At 39.5% G+C, this 21,425-nt stretch overlaps 1 protein-coding gene across 3 annotated transcripts in view; it reads right to left on the bottom strand.

The window, feature by feature from the left end:
* The window catches only part of MAP3K20 (mitogen-activated protein kinase kinase kinase 20), a 245,412-nt gene that overhangs the window by 81,164 nt on the left and 142,823 nt on the right, over nucleotides 1-21,425 (bottom strand). For all 3 annotated transcript variants that reach the window (XM_056534810.1, XM_056534812.1, XM_056534811.1), the window contains one exon: nucleotides 10,864-10,999. In XM_056534810.1, the coding sequence (XP_056390785.1) occupies nucleotides 10,864-10,999 (136 nt within the window). The remainder of the gene's footprint in view (nucleotides 1-10,863; nucleotides 11,000-21,425) is intronic.

Raw genomic sequence — 21,425 nt, 5'->3', positions numbered from 1 at the left:
AGTGGTGTCTGATTGGCTTAAGCAATGTTATATCGATGTAACTCTTGCAGAACACCTTAAAGTGTTAAGAGTCATTTTTTAAAACTTTTGACACCTCGTCCAAGCATGTCAAAAGTTTAGATCGCATGGGTCTAAGAGTCCTGAGATCTGCTGCGATCATGAGTAATAGCCGAGTGAAGTATGAGGCAGTGCAGTTCACTCCCTGATTGTCAATCAAATCTGACTTTTTCACTGCATTAGTCCATGGAGTGAAAGAGTCAGATTGGAGAGCTGGCCAGCCATTTTGCTGCCACCCCCCTCCATTTCAAGATATAAGGACTTTACCATTTGGCTGACTCCCTTCACTTTTACCTGAATAGTCAGATGGGCAGAACTTCACAAAATGGTGTACATGCTGGGCTCAGGTGGTGTGAGCTTGATTTGCTTCCACTTAGTTTCATATACATATCCACTTGAGCCTTATTCACACCCTCTCAGCCTCATATTCAACCCCCCTAATTGCCTAGCATTAACCCTCCTATTTTGAAATGAAGTTCCTGTCCATCTGAATATTCAAGGGAAAATGTATATAGTCATATCTCTATATCTCAGTAAAGGATGGGCACAGCAAAAAATATATAAACCATGCTGGAGTCAGGGCACCCGTGGCTACAAAATGGTAAAAAAAAAAATAAAAATGTTTTTTAATAATGATCACAGGTCTACCAGGTTCATTTTTAAAGACATGTGTAGTATGGGAAAAAAATGGTCTGATGTTTTCTAGAAACAGAACCACCCATGTAAATTTGTATTGATTGGCACTGCAACTCAGCCTATTATTTCTGTGAAAAGGGTTTTTCTGGGCATGCCCAGAAGATAGATAAGTGCTTTTAGCACAGAAAACGCTTTTATGATAATTGTCTGCTCAACATTTTAAATCTAAACTTTTTCTTTAAGTTTACAGCAAAAACATCACATAATTATTTGCAAAAAAAACATCAGAAAAAAACACTAAACCATAATAATCTGATAAGTTCAGATTCTCAAAAGTTTATAGTGCACGATACAAATTTCCATACTTTTATCATACTTCAAGCACAACGTTCCGGGGCTCTAATTAATTCATTATATGAGAGAAGAGTAATCAAGCCGTTCATTTTAATCAATGTGCCTCTACCAGAGTTACACAGCAATCGCGGTGCTGGAAACTTTACGTGTACTTTTGTTCCGCTTCATACTGCCATAATTACACACTTGTATCTGGACACATCTAGTAGATTATTTTACGCAAGGAGAAAAAAATCTAATGATTCAAAAATCTTCTATGCAGGGATATTCTTTTGTACAAACCATAAGAAGTGAATTAATTATTTGAATATTCAAACCCTTTAAGCATTAACATTTAATAATCTACACACAAATAAGAAACTTTTTTAAATGTAAATTGTATTACTTATCACTGATCTTAACCACTTAAGGACACAGGGCATACAGGTACATTCCCGAGTCCGCAGGGCATACCTGTACGTCCTAAGTCCTGCAAACAGGGTTTAAAGCGTTTTCACGAGTGGAGAACGGGTTAAACCCCGTGGGTTCCGGTTGCTATGGGCAGCCAGGACATGGCTAATGCCAGGCACCGCTGATTGGGCCGATGCCCAGCATTAACCCTTTAGACGCCACAATCAAAGTTGATTGCGGCATCTAAACTGAAAGTGAAGCTGATCGGGACTATCGCGACAGAATCGCGATGTCCCAATCAGCTTACTGGACGATGGGGGGGGTGGGGGATCTAAAAAAAAAAAAAATTAAGTGTAAAGAGTGGTAGCAAAAAATAAAGGAATAAATGTAAATAAGCCCCCCATAATAAAAGTTTGAATCACCCCCCCTTTTCCTATTTTTTAAATAAAATAAAGTAAGTAAAACAAAAATGGTACCAATAAAAACTATAGACCACGGCACGAAAAATAAGCCCTCCTATAGCCCCATATGCGAAAAAAAAAAAAAGTTATAGTGGTCAGAAGATGACAATTTTAAACATACAAATTTTGGTGCATGTAGTTATAATTTTTTTAAAGTAGTAAAATAAATAAAACCTACAAAAATGTGGTATCCCTGTAACCGTATGGACCAACAGAATAAAGATAAGGTGTCATTTTTACCGAAAAAAGAATTGCGTAGAAATGGAAAGCTCTAAAAAGTTGCAAAATGGCGTGTTTTTTTTCCATTTCAACTCACAAATATTTTTTTTTGTTTTGCTGCATACTATGTTATTAAATAAGTAATGTCATTACAAAGTACAACTGGTGATGCAAAAAACAAGCCCTTATATGGGTCTGTAGGTGCAAAATTGAACGCATTATGATTTTTAGAAGATGAGGAGGAAAAAATGAAAGTGCAAAAACGAAGACGGTGAAAATGGATTTCATGAGCAATAATAGGGCTCTGCACACAGAACAGAAATGCTGTGGATTTGCAGTAGCACATCCGCACCCAGTTGGGTGTATTTGGGTTGCAATTTGTACACTTACACTGTGGATCTTATTGTGGAAAATGTTAATAATGTAAAAATGATAACTTAGGGCACATTCACACGTATAGAATCTGCTGCAGATTTGATGTCGCAGATGTTATTGTAACTAAATGATTGAACACAGCATCAATTCTGCAGCTAATTCAGTGCATTCTACTCTTCAAATTGAAATTTTGTGTAACTTGCTGTGGATCTGCAATGTTTCCACACATAAATCCACAACACTACTGATTTATTGCAGATTTTGACTTTCACGTTGAGGTCAATGAGGAAAAACTACAATATGTCTATGGCCACACACTGGCCCTCCTGTTACTTTGGGTTTCTGTATAAACCGTAAAAAAAAAAAAAAAAAAAAGGAAGCGAAAATGCATTTCACTCTATTTATTAATGCACCATTCTTTGGCTGAACTGTCTCTTTTTTAGCCAAAGAATGATTAAAATTTGAAACTTTTTTGAGCCTTTTTTTTTTTTTTTTCGCCCATTGTTTCATTATTTTGTAGTCCTTTTTTGACAACTTTTTAGCCATTTTATGGGGGCTGTAGCACAAGATATAGCCCAAAAACATCTGCTTGTGATTGGGACATAATTTGAATTGTTTATGGCCTAAAATACATCCCAAATTACAGCTGTATTTGGGATTTTATTTTGTTATTTCGGGCCGTAAATGGGCAAAAATAAATCCTGACACTTAACTTCCTGTCCATAACAATTACATCAGTAAAATTAATGTGCGTGGGAATAAACGTTCATTTTACCGCCCAAACAAAGCCTATACATACTGTGGATTTTAAAATCTATACCACAGGTCAATTTCCGCATGATATTCTACAAAGTGGGCATTAGATTTCTAAACAACTCATGCACAAGACCGAGCCACCACTGTGGATTTTCTATACAGCAATCCAGACCGCAAATCTGCCCCGAGTGAATTACTCTAAAAATAATTTTTGCCTTTAAATTCTATTTGAGAATGAATTTATTTCAGAAACTCAACGTTTTGACACATACTGTACACTATATTTGCACCATTGTGTCCTAATTTATTATCATTGTAGCTCTGCTATAAAAGCCTGTATGGAACATTATGACAGTTTTGTACTATAACCATTTATACTGCTCGGTACAGGGCTGTCTTCCAAGAATTTTTTTAAAGACTATAATTTATCACTGACATATTAAATATTATGGAAAAGCATAAAACATAATTTTTAGAGTGATGGGTTGTAACATGCATTTCCTTTATATTAAAGTAACTGGGTAAATGACTAAAAACAAAATAATACAAAACATATGTAATGTATTAATAAACTGTGTCAAAAAATACATTATGTTTATTCACTTCGCTCCGGCCCCCACCCTTCAAGATGTTCTGGTCTCGGCAGTGACGGCTCACTCAACCGCTGAACGCGGCACCGCTGTGACCGGTGATTGACTGAGCGGCCTTTCACTACCAGTATGTTTCAGAAGGAGGGGCCCGGAGTGCTCAGAGTTAAGAGATGGGCCCATTCTGGAGATCAGGGAGGATCCCAGCAGTTAGTCTCCCCCGCGATCAGACACTTATCCCCTAACCTGTGAATAGGGTTAAGTTTTTTTAACTTATTTTCACCTCATTTCTTTTGCATTGTTTTCCATTGATATAGCCATATAAAAACTTTTTTTTGCACGATGAGTTATATTTTTTAACTACACTATTTTGCGATACATAAAGACAAACATTTATCAAAGCATGTCTAGTGTAGTTGTTTTTCTCCACACTTTTCTTCTGGTTTTGACGTGCACACAACAAATTTATCATAAAAAGTCACAAAGACAATGATAAATCTGGAGTATAATCAGTACTTTGTACATTTCTCATGTCTCCTTTTATATGGTGTAGGTTTGTGCCTCGATATAGCTCTTTGCGCAAAACTTTGAGACTTTTTACTAAGGTCGCAATTAATAAATATGTGACCACTGCATTGTAAAAAGGATAAATGGTGTACTACTAGACAACATTGTGAAGAATGTCTATTTGAAAAGTCGCACATAAGATGAAAAAAAATAAAATAAAAAACACTGCGCCAAATATAGGTAACAAAACAGCTCTAAAAGCGAAGATAAATGTCCCCCATAACGTATGTGAATACTTTTCGGCACCAGTGTACCATAAAGATACAGCAGAGCTGAAGAGGGTTCAAAGACAGGAAACCAGAGTAATAAGGTAAAAGGAGGACTACGATACCCAGAAAGATTATCACAATTTGGGTCATTTACTTAAGAAAAAATTTCTGAGGGGAAACCAAATAACTGTATAAATATATCAGGGGGCAGTACAGAGATTTCTCCCATGATCTATATATACCCAGGACTGTATCCACAACAAGGGGGCATCCTCTACATCTAGTACCAGTGGTATCCAAACTGAAGAAACTGCATGTTTCAAAACTACAACCCCCAGCATGGAGACTACTGGTCTAGAACAAAGAAGGTTTCTGTCATAACTGTAACATATAGGGAAATGTATCAAAGAAACAGAGCAGCAGTTGCCCATAGCAACCAATCAGATCCCAGCTTTCACTTTTCAAAGGCCTTTGTGGGTTTATGGGCCGAAGAGGCCAGTATCGCCCTGTATATTATGCCAGCGACCAGCTGCCGAACAAGCAAGCGTCTTTTTGACCTGCTGAAAAATTGTTGCTCGTCGGTAGTTTCCCAACGTAATAGGGGATATGTGACCCACAGCTCTGTATATGAGTGCTGATCACTGATATTAGCTCACACTGTCTAAAAGGGTGGATCAACATGACTGGCATATGCTGTCTAATAGGGCTGATCACTAAAAGTGGCTTATGCTGTCTAATAGGGCCAATCCCTAAACTTGGCTCACCATTTCTAATAGAGCTGATCATAAGATTAACTGTGAAGGTGCATTCACACCACGATTGTTCCATACAGTGATCCGATTCGGCTGGGAGATGTGAAAACCGGGCGCTCCTGTATCCCAGCCGGACCCGGCCCGCATCTCATTCATTTGAAGGAGCAGATAGTCCAGTAGTGAGATGCGGGCCTGGTCCGACTGGGATACGGGAGCGTCCAGTTTTCACATCTCCCAGGCCGATCCAGTAATGAACAATTGTGGTGTGAATTCACCTTTATGCGGCCTATCACTGAAATTGTCTCATGCTGTCTAATAGGACCAATCAAGAGACTCGCTTATGCTGTCTTATAGGGCCGATCACTGAGATTTCCTCACACTGTCTAAAAGGTCTGATCACCAAGATTGGCTTATTCTATGTAATAGAGCTGATCATGAAATTAGCTCATGCTGTCTAATAGGACCGATCACAATATTAGCTCAGGCTGTCTAATAGGGCCGATCACCAGGATTGGCTCACTTCATCTAATAGGGCCGATCACCAACAATGGCTCACTGTCTAATAGGGCAGATCATTACGCTTGGCTTTTGCTGTCTAATAGGGTTAATTACCAAGATGCGCTTATGCTGTCTAACGGCATAAAAAGACTGGCTCACGCTGTCTAATAGGACTGATCCCCCAGAGTGGCTCCCACTGTTTAATAGGTTTCTTAGGAAAAGACTAATAGGCATCTACACATGGCAAACCTGATGGCCTTTGTTAGGCCCCTGCCTGCTCTATTTACAGCGTACAATTAAATATGCGGGGCACTGGGCGAAAGAGTTAGGGATTTTCCTCTCATAAGTAGACTGCACTATTCTATACAGACACGTCCAATATAAAAAGCTCCTCCTGATGTATACCTCTGACAAACACCAGAAATAGAAATTTGAAAAGAGCCATAATAAAAAGAAAAAAACTGTAAACCGATTGGCCTCATATTCATTCTTTCTGATTGTGATTAACAGAAAATAAAAAAAGTGAAGGATGCTGCAGCCATAATCTTACGTCCGCTTTGTCACATCATAAGCAGCGCTGGGTTTTGAAGTTATAAAACAGTTATGTTGCAGTGTACATCCCCTACAGGGTCATTATATGGGCAAAAAGGGTTTGCACGGTTTAATTGGAATCTAGTCGATTTTTGAACACTCAACAGTTTCATCCTGTGATGCGTCCATGCTTCTTGTAAGTACAACCCTATTTATTCCCTCAAGCAAGGAACACAATGTGATTCGCCTTCTTTCAATGATCTAGAGGCTGAAACGGAGGTCACACATCACTACTAGCTGCCTGGCAGGTCAGCCAATTAATTTATAGTTCTCTTCTAAAAAGTTTCTGACATCCTTCTCTTGGCAGAACATTACAGAGTGATAATATCCCAATAAATGTCACCCTTGATCAGCTCAGCTTGCAACATAACAAAACCTAGCAAAGGGCCAGTCTCGCCTCTATATTACTTTTTTTTATTCATCTGATAAATATGGCGATTCTCAGCCTGAGGGGGAGATTTTCCTTTTTATGGCAAAAATATTTATTCAAAAGAAAATGCTAAACAAAATAAAGCAGTAGCAATGCAGCAGTATCATGTAGGCGATTCAGTCTAGTATTAGTCATCTCTGGATCAGCACTGGGATAGGTTTGAAAAAAAATCTTAAGAGTGATGGGAAAATTATCCTAACAATATATAAATCTATCTATCTATTTTTAAGCGCCCCTATGGTTGAAACAATGGTGTACGTTTATTCTGGATGATGCAAAAGATCTTTCATATTTCATTTTCTTGTTTTCAACAAATAAAGACAAATTATTATTTTATCTTTTGTACATCAATCTATTCTAATAAAAAGTAAGATGCAACGCTCACCTATAGCCATACATTGACCATATTCCACAAAAAATAAAAAAACTCTTTAAAGGACGACTGCAGTGAAATAAACTTATCACTGAGCTCGATGGAACCCCCCCCATTTACAACTCTATGGGAGAAGCGGGGGATGCACGAATGCTGCATTCCCACCTCTCCCATAGAACTACAAGCATGAGGTGTGTCGACCAAAGCCTAGCCCTGTGCAGGAGACAGCGATGGTCCCAGCATACGGACCCCCGCGATCAGACACTTATCCCATATCCCTAGGGGATAAGTTTATTTTACTGCAGATTTCCTTTAAAGGGTTACTCCGCTCCCCAGCGTCCGGAACATTGAGTGACTTCACGGCCTGCCCTCTCAATGAAAGTCTATGGGAAGGGGTTGCGATGGCTGTCACGCCCCCTCCCATAGACTTGCATTGAGGGGGTAGGACGTGACGTCACATGACGGGGCGTGATGTCACGAGGGGGGGGGGGGGTTGTGAAAACAGAAGCCCGCACACAGCGTTCGGAACTCAATGTTCCGGACGCTGGGTAGCTGAATAACCCTTCAAGCTAATTTTGCATTAGCATATAAACATAATTATAATGCAGTCTCTGTTAATTTTATTCTAAATATTCAAAATATTTTATTCAACTTTACTGCAAGTATTAGGGCATAATATATAGGGGGTATTGACTGTGCAAAATATGGCAGAATTTGCACTGAAATTGCACCATGGAGGTGGTGTACAAAGTGTGCACCAAATTTTGTATGTGATTTAGACAAAGGGGTCATGATTAGAAGAAGTCAAGTTGCAAAAGATAAATATATGAATAAAATAAAATATAAATAAATAAATAAATAAAAATAAAATTTTGGCCACAAAACCTTTATGTACAGTATGCCTGAGTTGGGGAGGAAGAATCTGGTCGAGAGTAAAACATAGAGGTTTAATATGAGGGAGCCTTGTTGGATTTCATGCTGCTTGTGGTTTGGGCATCATGTCCCCTTTAGAGCCTAAAATGTTGGAGTCCAAAGGCAGCCACCACTTGAGGAGACCTATAGTATACTGTGTTATTATTGCATTAAATGCATAAAACGTATTCCTAAGCTTCCTCTACTGGAGGCTGCAGGTACTTTTTTAATGACATTATTTTTATAACTCTTATCACATATCTTCTGTCTTTCAACTTTTTCATCCTATGGTGGTCTTTACCAAGAAGTTTGCACCAGCACATAACAGGGTTAAGTTATGTTTCGGGCCTCTGTTGCAGAATCTGTATAAACTAGTGGACGAAAAAACACAGCATGCAGTATTTTTTTTGTCCTGTCAAATGAATGAACACCATACCATTAAAGTCAATGGGATCTGTTAGTGTCCAGAATGCAGCAGACCTGCCGCATTTACTGCTGTTGTACGGAATCTGCGTTGGATTCCCTGAATGGAGCTTCCAACACAGATATGAACCTTGCCTTAAATGGTTTTTACTAACATCATAATATGTGTCAAAACACATTTTACATGAAGTGGAAAACTCTTCTGGCCCAATGATACCCATATCTAAGAACTGATGCATCTTTCTGAAAATATCATAACAATGGTGTAATCTATCAGTATGTATTTGCCATCTCATAATATTCATACATCACCAGGGTATATTAGTTAATACATTTTTTTTAATAAAGCCATGCAGTGTCTATGAAGAGTCTGTGGTGAGCTCAACACCATTTACACTGTGATGAGATCCATGCATTTAGTAGCTAGTGTTAAATCATGTAAGTACATAGGAATAATGGAAGCATCTAATTAGTATGTATCAGCTGCAGTGAAAAGGTTTACGCATGATAGTCACACACGCACCTTACCGCAAAGGATCATAACATATCGTTTCCAAAAATACAAAAAGCAGTGGAAATTGTATATTTTATCTTATAAGAACACACAACTTTCATTTCTAATTCAGTGTAGAGTACTGTACATCCTCTGTACAGATAACCCAGAGATGCCTACTTTACGTTTATATCTTCGATATCAGTTGAGTAGTGTTATGCGTTCCGGCGCACGCTCTGGCTGTGAGCGCATGGTCCCCTTACCTGCTGCTGCCGGCGGGTCGGGGACTCGCATCGCGGGACATGCCCGCATGTGAGCCCCAGTCCGTCACTCACCTGGTGCTTCTCCTGCCCCCGCCTCGGCGCACGTGTCCCCGTCCCCTAGGGCACGCGCCAGAGCTTTAAGATTTAAAGGGCCAGTCCGCTCATTAGTGTAATTCATCTGTGGCTCATTGATAACTTCCTCCACCCTCCTCACTTCCCTGCTGGATCTTTGTTGTCTTTTCCCTGAGTATTGCCTTGCCGTGTATCTGATCCTTTGCTCTGTGGCTTGACCTTGCTGCTCTGCCACCTGCCTACAGACCTCCTGCTACAGCCTGACTATGCTACTGTGCTGCCTGCCTTGACCTTCTGCTATCCTGACTACGAGCTGCCTTATCCCTCCTGTGCCTCACATCTCCTCAGCTGCCTGTGTGATCGGGCTGTGCCAGGGGTAGCAACCTGGGTGCCGCCTGCTGCAGCAAATCCATCCCGCTTTGCGGCGGGCTGTGGTGAAAACCAGCAGCACCTTAGACTCCGCTTCCTGGTATGGTTCGAGTCATCTGCCACACAGGTCCAGCGGATCCACACCAACCGGAGTTCCTGTCTTCTGAAACGTGAGTGTTACAAGTGGTCATATGCAGCCTGCCTCTTTCCAAATTTGGCTAAATATAACAGCTAAGAACCAATCAGGTAATGCATGGTGAAGATCATGTTGAAAATCTCCATTCAGAGAATCCAATACAAAAGGGAACAATCACGCCAAAGCTCTTTTCACGCTTGGTCTTGTAGTGTCTTTTGGAAGTATATGAAGAAGACATTCCCTAACATATATATCCCACTGTTGCCTCTGATGTATGCCAAGGATTGAGGATAGGCTATTTTAGTGGCCCATTGTGAGATATTGGCTCATTAATGGCCTAGCTTACCCTGCTGTACCAGTTTTACCCAAAAGGGGTCCTACTTTGGGGAGTGTGTACCCGTGGCCCAAACTAAGTGGAGAAGAGTACGGTAAATACATTTTAGAGTCATTGACAGACATTGCACTTATTATTTACACCAGAAGCAACATAGCTGTCACTGTTACTAAGGGGTCTGCTGGTCCATGGCTGTCACTGCCATTATTATTACTTATCAGGGGCCTGTGACAATTATAAAGGCCATTGTTACTGGAAGACCTGGGGCTGTTAGGTACTTATACTTCACTGTGGGTATCAATTTTACTGGGGAGCCTACATTTGTCTTGATAAGAGTGGGCTACCTTGCCAAAAATGTTTGCAACCTTTTATTTTCTTGACCTTCCTCAAGTGATGTCAGGTTTGAACATGTGGCTAGTTTAAAAGAAATTGACAAAAAGAGAGAGACATAGTATAGAGGCATTCAGTGCTGACCACTTGGCTCATGCATCTCATTTAGGGTTGGGGTGGTATACCATGCTGGGGGACTATTAGTGTCAGGGGTTTTCAAGCTTCATCTATATGTTCCAGATAAAAAAATATTGTTGTAAAATAAATATCACGTACCGGAGTGTGAGACTGTTCGGTCAGCTGTTGCTCCCACAGTTTCAAACGCTTCTCTCTTTCTTTTAGCTCTTGTTCCTTAAAGCTCAAGTCTCGCTCCAGTTTCTTAAGCCTCTCCAGTGTTTCTTCAATTTCACATCTGCAGAATGAATAAGAAACCAGAAATGTATTTTCCAAACATTTGCAAAATGTATAACCTGCCCCACATATATGAAGATTAATTCTCCTATGAGAAAGCAACTCAGGATATCAGGTTTACAGTGCATTTGGAAAAACTTTTTAGACCCTTTCACTTTTTAAATTTAGCTTGGGCTTAAAAAAAATAAAAATAATAATCCTCCATCATTCTGTGCTCACTGCCCCATACAGTCATGGCCATAAATGTTGGCACCCCTGAAATATTTCTATAAAATGTAGTATTTCTCACAGAAAAGGATTGCAGTAACACATGTTTTGCTATACACATGTTTATTCCCTTTGTGTGTATTGGAACTAAACCAAAAAAGAAGGAAAAAAAAAGCAAATTGGACATAATGTCACACTAAACTCCAAAAATGGGCTGGACAAAAATATTGGCACCCTTTCAAAATTGTGGAAAAATAAGATTGTTTCAAGCATGTGATGCTCCTTTAAACTTGCCTGGGACAAGTAATAGATGTGGGCAATATAAAAATCTGAACTGAAAGCAGATAAAAAGGAGAGAAGTTCACTTTCTCTATGCATTGTGTGCCTGTGTGTGTCACACTAAGCATGGACAACAGAAAGAGGAGAAGAGAATTGTCTGAGGACTTGAGAACCAGAATTGTGGAAAAATATCAACAATCTCAGGGTTACAAGTCCATCTCCAGATATCTAGATTTGCCTTTGTCCACAGAGCACAACATTATCAAGACGTTTGCAACCCATGGCACTGTAACTAATCTCCCTGGGCGTGGACGGAAGAGAAAAATTGATGAAAGGTGTGAATGCAGGATAGTTCAGATGGTGGATAAGCAGCCCCAAACAAGTTCCAAAGATATTCAAGCTGTCCTGCAGGCTGAGAGAGCATCCGTGTCAGCGCGAACTATCCGTCGACATTTAAATGAAATGAAACGCAATGGCAGGAGACCCAGGAGGACCCCACTGCTGACAAAGAGACATAAAAAAGCAAGACTACATTTTGCCAACATGAACTTGAGTAAACCAAAATTCTTCTGGGAAAACGTCTTGTGGACAGATGAGACCAAGATAGAGCTTTTTGGTAAAGCACATCATTCTACTAAGAAAAGAACACAGTAACTACAGTGAAATATGGTTGAGGTTCAATGATGTTTTGTGGTTGTTTTGCTGCCTCTGGCACTGGGTGCCTTGAATGTGTGCAAAGCATCGTGAAATCTGAGGATTGTCAACATATTTTGGTTCGCAATGTAAAGTTCAGTGTCAGAAAGCTGGGTTTGTATCGGTGATCGGTGTATATGTCAAAAAGCACCCAGAAATGGATGGCAACAATGCGCTGGAGAGTTCTGAAGTGGCAGCAATGAGTCCAGATCTAAATCCCATTGAACACCTGTGGAGAGATCTTAAAATTGCTGTTGGGAAAAGGCGCCCTTCCAATAAGAGAGACCTGGAGCAGTTTGCAAAGGAAGAGTGGTCCAACATTCCGGCTGAGAGGTGTAAGAAGCTTATTGATGGTTATAGGAAGCAACTGATTTCAGTTATTTTTTCTAAATGGTGTGCAACCAAATATTCAGTTAAGGGTGCCAATAATTTTGTCCAGCCCATTTTTGGAGTTTGGTGAGACATTATATTTATATAAAATTATATTTTTCCTCCCTTTTTTTGGTTTAGTTCCAATACACACAAAGGGAATGAACATGAATATAGCAAAACATGTGTTACTGCAATCCTTTTCTGTGAGAAATACTTCATTTTCTTGAAAAATTTCAGGGGTGCCAACATTTACGGCCATGACTGTATTTGACAATATAAAGTGACAGAATCTTAGAAATCTTTGCTAATGTATTAAAAAGGAAAAGCACAAATATATTGCAATGGAATAAGTATTCAGACCCTTTACTCAGTTCTCAGTTGAAGCCTCTTTGGCAGTGGTTACAGTCTCCAGTCGTCTTGGGGATGAGGCCAAAAGGTTTCCACACCTGAATTTGGGGATTTTCTGCCATTCTTTGCAGATCCTCTCAAGCTACGTCAGGTTGGATGGGGACCATCCATGGGACTATTTCCGGGTCTCTCCAGAAATGTTTGACTGAGTCCATGTCAGGGTTCTGGCTGGGTCACACATTTATTGACTTTTAACTTGGCTGTGTGCTTAGGGTCATTGTCTTGTTGGAAGGTGAGCCTTGAGCTCAGTCTGAGGTCCTGAGCACCCTGGAACAGGTTCTTATTAAAAATATCTCTGTACTTTTCTATGTTCAGCTTTCCCTTTACCCTGACCATTCGCCCTGTCCCAACAGCTGAGAAACACCCCCACAGCATGATGCTGCCCCCACTGTGCTTCACTGTAGGAATGTTATAGATCAGGTGATGAGCATTTCTTGGCTTCCTTCAGACTTTCTGGAGTCAATTGAGGCCAGAAAGTTCAACCTTTATTTCATCAGACCAAAAAAAATCTTGTTTCTCCTTTGGTCCTTTAGGTGCTTTTTTTTGTTGCAAACTCCAGGTGGGCTTTTATGTGTCTTTTACTGACTTGAGTCTTCTTTCTGGCTTCTCTGCCATAAAGTTCAGATTTGGTTTACTTGATAACACAACTTTTGGCAATCATGACTAGAAACTTTGTGTAGGCATCTTTGAGATTCTTGCAGCTGTCTCTTGTAGAAGTTTCTTCCAAAGCAATACTCTCAAGCTCTTGAATATTTGCAGGGTTCCTTTCCCCAGTAGTAAATTTGGGCTCTACAAACATTTTTAATTGGTTTGCGCTCAGGTCTCAATGTTGGCCAATTTAAAACAATCCATTGTTTCCTTCCTAACCACTGTACTTTGGTCTTTATCCTTTGTAGGACCCTAGCTTTCATACACTGGGGGATACACATTTCAGTTTAAAATGCTCTGATGATCCTCTGAGTTCAATGCTATTGTAACAAAATCAAGGTCTCAATCAATCAAGGCATTAAAGCAGCTCCACAACATTTTGGATTCTCCAGCAGTTTCACTATAGGATTGGGGTTTGTCTATGTAACTTTTGACAACGTTTAGATGTTTTTATGCTTTCGCTCATAGAGCGCAGTTTTGATCAGTTTGCAGCATATCATACAGGTTGTAACCATCACTCTAGATGTTTCCAGCTTAACCTGAAGATCTTTTCATGTTGTACATGGTTTCTTTACCAAATTTTGAACCAAATTTCTTAAGGTTTCCACATAAATTTTTCTCTTTACACCACATCCTAGAAGGTTCTTGACTGTACCACAAGTAGCAAAATGGTTAAAACTAAAAATGCCAAAGTCTTTGAAGACAATCTTTAACTCTTTTCAAATGATTTTGCTTGGTGACAATGGCGTTTCTGTTGTGCTCAGATAGTTCTTTTGTCTTTGCCATTCTAAACAAGGAATAAAACTGGCCCCTTTAAGCATCAACACCACAGATTAGTACGATTGTGTTCTTTGTTTCAAACTGGACACACAGCCATTAATCATGTTTAGCCATTGTTTTTGATTTTGTAACCTTTTCTGCTGCCAAGCTTTGATGTATCTTTCAAACACTTTATTTTAGGTGACAGTTTATATTGTGTATATTTCATTTAGTCCTTCACTATTCTCTCTGTCCATATGCTTAAGAACATAACCTTAATATTATGTAATGTAGATTCTGTATTTTTTATTCATATTGTTAAAATGAAGTTCACAGTAGACGGCTATTCTCAAATCCAGCATTCATATTAAAGCTAATGCAAGTGGGCTGGAACGTTACATTGTGGGGCATCAAACACTAAACTATAGGACTTTAATAAACACCGCTTTTTTCAGCCGCTCTGGTATTTCGTTATGGGAGATTAAATATACCATATATGGTCAAAGCCCTAACAAAAAAATGACTTATTATACTTTTTATTTTATTTTTTTATTCAATAAAAGTGGGACAAGAGCACACACAGACCACATGGTAACATATTCATAGCTACAACAAAGAAAAAAATGTCCTTTACAAAGGCCAATATTTTTTTATCAGGCAATGCAGAAACATAGATTGGGTTTCCGCTAGGAATTAAAATATACCCCACTGGCAATCGGTAGGCGGCCAGCGATGGGAATTGTTCCAGAAATAAGGATCTAAGTAATCTGATCAAATGAGAAGAAGATGACATTTTTTATACAAAGATTTTGATATCTCAGGTTTCAATTCTACATACTGTTCTTTTGACCTTTTTATAAGCTCAGAGCAAGCCTACTTTTTTGGCAAATGCCTCTCCGCTGTCAACACTACAAAACCAGATAGATGGCCACCTATCACTTAAGACAGATTTGCTACAGAAGCACAGAACAGCAGAAAGGTTTGATCTCACCAAAGTAAAGACTGAGATGGTGTTGAATCCTCATTAAATAGTACTTACACAATGAAAGGTAAAAATATAAAGAAAGAGCCCCCCTCCACCTTTTTTACGGTGAAAAAATAACCAATTCACTTCCGATAGTACACAGAAAATATTTGTTGTTTAATTGGGGTCATTTCATTGTTTGCCTTATAAAGAACTGGGGAAAATATGAACAAACAAATATTACATTGCAATGATATAGTAAAAACAAAATCCCTGGTTAAATTCTACAATAAGATGTACTATTATATTATAATTCAAACAGAGAATGTAATCGCAGCTCACCCAGCCGATTCCTCACACCTGTGCATGGACCCACCGGCAGCACTAACAGCTTCATATGAACAGAAATGGAAAAAGGTCTGGCATCCAAGGTGTAAGCAGCAAAAACGGGTCTCACTTTATTCAAAATATTTCACAAATAGGAGTACAGACAAGCATAATAAAAACCTCTAACGCGTTTCACGCTGTAAGCACTTAATACTCTATGATTAAAGGGGTACAACAATGTTTTTTAAATCAACAGGTGCCAGAAAGTTAAACAGATTAGTAAATGACTTCTATTAACAAAATCTGAATCCTTCCAGTACCTATCAGCTGTTGTATGCTCCACAGGAAGTTCTTTTCTTTTAGAATTTCTTTTCTGTCTGACCACAGTACTCCCTGCTGTCACCTCTGTCCATGTCAGGAACTGTCGGGAGCAGGATAGGTCTGCTATGGGGATTTGCTCCTGCTCTGGACAGTTCCTGACATTGACAGAGGTGTCAGTAGAGAGCACTGTGATCAGACAGAAAAGAAATTAAAAAGAAAAGAACTTCCTATGTAGTATAAAGCAGCCATTAAGTACTGGAAGGATTGAGATTTTTAAATAGAAGTAATTCACAAATCTCTTTAACTTCCCGACACCAGTTGATTTAAAAAAATATATACGGTATGTAGTACCACCATGAAACACATTATTAGTTTTTATTATGCTTGTCTGTACTCCTGTTTGCGCAATATTCTGAATAAAGTGAGACCCGTTTTAGCTACTTACACCTTGAACTCCGGACATCTTTTTTTCTTCCATTATATTATAATTATTTTACAAATAACAGCAGGAGAATAGAATTATTATGTACTGAAGTTTTTTGGGGGTCGGACAAGAGATTTTTGTTAAATAACTTCTAATTTACATATTACCAAAACATGGATTGCTTCTGTATCACAATTATGCTCTCCAAGTAAGACTCTGTTCACATTCACACAGCTCAAATCAGCTGGGGGTTCCGATATTTACAAGGGTAAGAACAGCCCAACAATTTTTGGCAACAAAAACACCAGAAACCTGATGAACCCCATTATAAGTCAGAATAAATCCTAACAGGCAGAATAAGTCATATAAGTTCTATTGGTTAATTATAACATGATAACATATGCTTTAGAATATTTCTATCTATCATCTCAATAGGTTTGTGAAATAAGGTTATTGAATGTCAATTTTAAAGAGGACCTAAAACAAGAGAAATTATAATGGGTCTATTATTTACTTAGAATCTACATGGCTTACAAAAAAAAGTAAATAAAAGATAATTAGAAAAACACTGCACTTTTTCCTAAATAAAAATTTCATATAATAATACCGTCATATTATAATACTTGCTAACCAATTCTAAATAGTCAGTCAGGGGAGTTGTGTAACTCTGCTGATAATCATTGAATAGACTCATCAACAGTATCACTGAACTCCTGGTCTGTTAGATAAGACAGAAATGATCCTTCAGCAGCACACTAAGCATGGGGGACATTTAGTTGGAGTGAACGAGAGGTGTGTGATAGCTGGAAAGAGGGAAAGGGGATGTTGTAATCCTGTAATTCACAGGAAATCAGCAAAACAGGACAGGACAGATGTAACGCCTGGTGGTCTGAGTGGAGATCACATGACCCAGCTGCCATTATAAAAAGGGCTCAATGGAATGATGCAGCTAAGCTTGGAGGAAACTAATGTTACTGCATGGATATTGGCGAGTGGGCATAACAGTAGTGTCACATGGGCAAAAAAAGGCTCAAAAACATTCAAAAAAACAAAGAGAAAACCCACCTACCGTTTTTCAATAAGGATAGCTCAAAACAGCATGAAAACAGTGTTGGAAATCAGCACTATAACAAGCAAGTGACTTAATAAGCAAGTGGTTAAATGAGTGGTCTTCAAACCGTGGCCTTCCAGATGTTGCAAAACTACAACTGTCAGCATGCCCGGAAAGCCGAAGGCTGTCCGGGCATGCTGGCAGTTGTAGTTATACAACATCTGGAGGGACCGCAGTTTGGAAACCACTGTATTAAATGAACATATTTACTTATGCTGACTACAGTTTCTACCTTTCATAACAGCTTAACACCTAAAGCTTAGGTCACGCGGCTATATAAAAAAAAATAAAAAAAATAAAATGTATATATACACAGTCATGGCCGTAAATGTTGGCACCCCTGAAAATTTTCAAGAAAACGTAGTATTTCTCACAGAAAAGGTGTCAGGGACTGACCGGGGGACAGGGAGAGAGCCCTAAACTGACCCTAAAACCGCTCTCCCTGCCTACTTGCCGATCCACCCTAAACGGTGGATCGACAACTGGATGCCGGCCCCTCCCTGAACTAAAGCGCAAAGGCCTAATAAAAACACATACTAACAAATAGTTGGTCACAAACCAGAAACATACAGGCACATAGAACTCCATAGTATGAAAGTTCAGAGGGCACAGATCAAAGAGTTAGTACAGGAGGACACTATATCAGCGGTCATCAACAGAGGATTCCATAGATCAGCGGACATGAACAGAGGACTCAGAGGTCATGAACAGAGAACATTATAGATCGGCGGTCATGAACAGACGACACTATAGATAAGTGGTCATGAACAGAACTCCAAAGATCTGAATAAAAAAACTAATAAACATACAGAGTTCAAAACACCAGACAGGAAAATGGATGAGTCTGAACATACTCCAGAAACAAGACCTCCGGAGTCCCCACGGACAGGTAAACGGGATCAATCGCTAAACAAGAATATTCGCAATCTCACATAAAACCTCCAGTAGACAAGGAGTCCCCTTGGAACGGTAACAAGGATGCCTAGTTAAAACTCAGAAAAACTGATACAACAGGATATAATTGTTGAACACTGTTCACACTGAACACAAGACAGGAAAAGTTGCAATCCCTTAGAAAACCTCCAGTACACACAGAGTCCCCATGGACAGGTAACAGGGATGCCAGATCAGAACCTCCAGTAGACTAAGGAATGTCCCCATGGAGCGGAAACAGGGATGCAACATAGGACACTGTTCACACTGGACACACAAACTGGACACTCCACTCCACTAACAAAGTAGCCATTAATAATAAATCCAAATAGACTACTGGCCAGCGGCACACCCCACAGTGTGGTCAGAAGCTGACCCAGTAGGAAAACAGAAATATAAAACACAGAACTTCATATAAACGGATACAAGAGAAAACAGTGTGAACAGACATGTAGCAGAAAGAACATACAAATCCTAAAACTGATTAAACAAACACAGCTTAAAATCTACTAAGAGCATGCCACATAAAATTGGCTAAAACCAGAAAATGCAAAATGCATGCTAAAACAGAGATAGTAGATAAAAGTTCAAACAAAGAGCGTTTCACCAAGAGCTCCATGCAGCGTGTCCAGCATCTTAGCAAGTCAGGATATAATGAAGTCAATCACCAGCCCAGAGGCTAGACTGGGCTGACTTTAAATAGACACACCCAAGGAGCTATTGGCTAGCAAGTAAAAGGCTATTAACTATTCCCTGACCAGGGAACATAAAACTTTTCACACACAACCAAACCAATAGCTGTGTGTGAACACAGGCCAATACAACATGGCAAAAGTATTGCAGTAACACATATTTTGCTATACACACATTTATTCCATTTGTGGGTATTGGAACTAATCCAAAAAAAGGAGGAAAAAAAGCAAATTAGACATAATGTCACACCAAACTCCAAAAATGGGCTTGACATAATTATTGGCACCCTTAACTTAATATTTGGTTGCACACCCTTTGGAAAAAATTACTGAAATCAGTCGCTTCCTATAATGATTAATAAGCTTCTTACATCTCTCAGCCGGAATGTTGGACCACTCTTCCTTTGCAAACTGCTCCAGGTCTCTCTTATTGGAAGGGCGCCTTTTCCCAACAACAATTTTAAGATCTCTCCACAGGTGTTTAATGGGATTTATACCTGAACTCATTGCTGGCCACTTACTCTCCAGCGCTTTGTTGCCGTCCATTTCTGGGTGTTTTTTGACGTATGTTTGGGGTCATTGTCCTGCTGGAAGACCCAAGATCTCGGATGCAAACCCAGCTTTCTGACACTGGGCTGTACAGTGCGACCCAAAATCCATTGGTAATCCTCAGATTTCATGAAGTCTTGCACACATTATTTATTATTATTTTATTTATTTATATAGCGCCTACAGATTCTGCGGCGCTTATTCAAGGCACCTAGTGCCAAAGGCAGCAAAACAACTCCAAAACATCATTGAACCTCCACCATATTTAACTGTAGGTACTGTGTTCTTTTCTTCATAGGCCTCATTCGGTTTTCGGTTAACAGTAGAATGATGTCCAAATGATGTTTTTCCACAAGGATTTTGGCTTACTCAAGGTCATTTTGGCAAAATGCAGTCTTGCTTTTTTATGACTCTGTCAGCAGTGGGTCCTCCTGGGTCTCCTGCCATAGCGTTTCATTTATATAAATGTCGATGGATAGTTTGCGCTGACACTGATGCTCCCTGAGCCTGCAGGACAGCTTGAATATCTTTGGAACTTGTTTGGGGCTTATCCACCATCCGGACAATCCTGCGTTGACACCTTTCATCAATTTTTCTCTTCCGTCCACACCCAGGGAGATTAGCTGCAGTGCCATGGGTTGCAAACTTCTTTATAATGTTGCGCACTGTGGACAAAGGCAAATCTAGTTATCTGGAGACGGACTTGTAACCTAGAGATTGTTGATATTTTTCCACAATTTTGGTTTTCAAGTCCTCAGACAGTTCTCTTCTCCTCTTCCTGTTGTCCATGCTTAGTGTGGCACACACAGACACACAATGCAAAGAATAAGTGAACTTCTCTCCTTTTTTATCTGCTTACAGGTGTTGTTTTTATATTGCCCACACCTGTTACTTGCCCCAGGTGAGTTTAAAGGAGCATCACATGCTTGAAAAAATCTTATTTTTGCACAATTTTTAAGGGTGCCAATAATTTTGTCTAGACCATTTTTGGAGTTTGGTGTGACATGTCCAATTTGCTTTTTTCCTCCCTTTTTCGGTTTAGTTCCAATAAACACAAAGGCAATAAACATGTGTATAGCAAAACATGTGTTACTGCAATCCTTTTCTGTGAGAAATACTTCATTTTCTTGAAAAATTTCAGGGGTGCCAACATTTACAGCCATGACTGTATAAATATGTTATTTCTGTTTCAATGCAACATAACGCACACTCTTAATTTATGCTGCTTAAAACTAAGGCTGAAGTTTGCATTCCACAACAGTAGATGGAGCAAGGACTTCCATCTCCCATCTAGAGTTCACGAGGCTCCTAAATTTTCACTGCAGATTCAAAACTGGAATCTTTCTATTTATACTTGCATCATGTGATCCGATCCTGGAGTCACTTTTTCCATTTGTACTATTGCAGCATCACCCTTCTAAACTTCATCCGTAATGAAGGGACTGTTTGTTTGTTTGTGTACTCCGATTCCCGTGTATTGGCATAAGATCGGAGTTTCTTATTGTTTTGCCCGCATTTTGTTACACGCTTTGAATGTTTTGCTATCTCTGTAACAGTTTTCCCTGGACGTGCTCCATAGTTTCTTAATATAGCCTGCAGTGGGAAACTTGTGGTACCAATCCCCCTGATGATACAGAGAGGTTTGTAATGTCTTTTTTCCAAATACTTAAAAAAGCAGATGGTTCCAGATTACGGATGGGAGAGGGGGGAAGGGGGGAGGAGGCGTAGATACATAGCTTA

This window comes from Hyla sarda, chromosome 8 (assembly GCF_029499605.1).
Source record: "Hyla sarda isolate aHylSar1 chromosome 8, aHylSar1.hap1, whole genome shotgun sequence".
NCBI lineage: Eukaryota > Metazoa > Chordata > Amphibia > Anura > Hylidae > Hyla > Hyla sarda.
The sequence above is the reverse complement of the archived record's forward strand: the minus strand, read 5'-3'. Positions and strand labels throughout refer to the sequence as shown.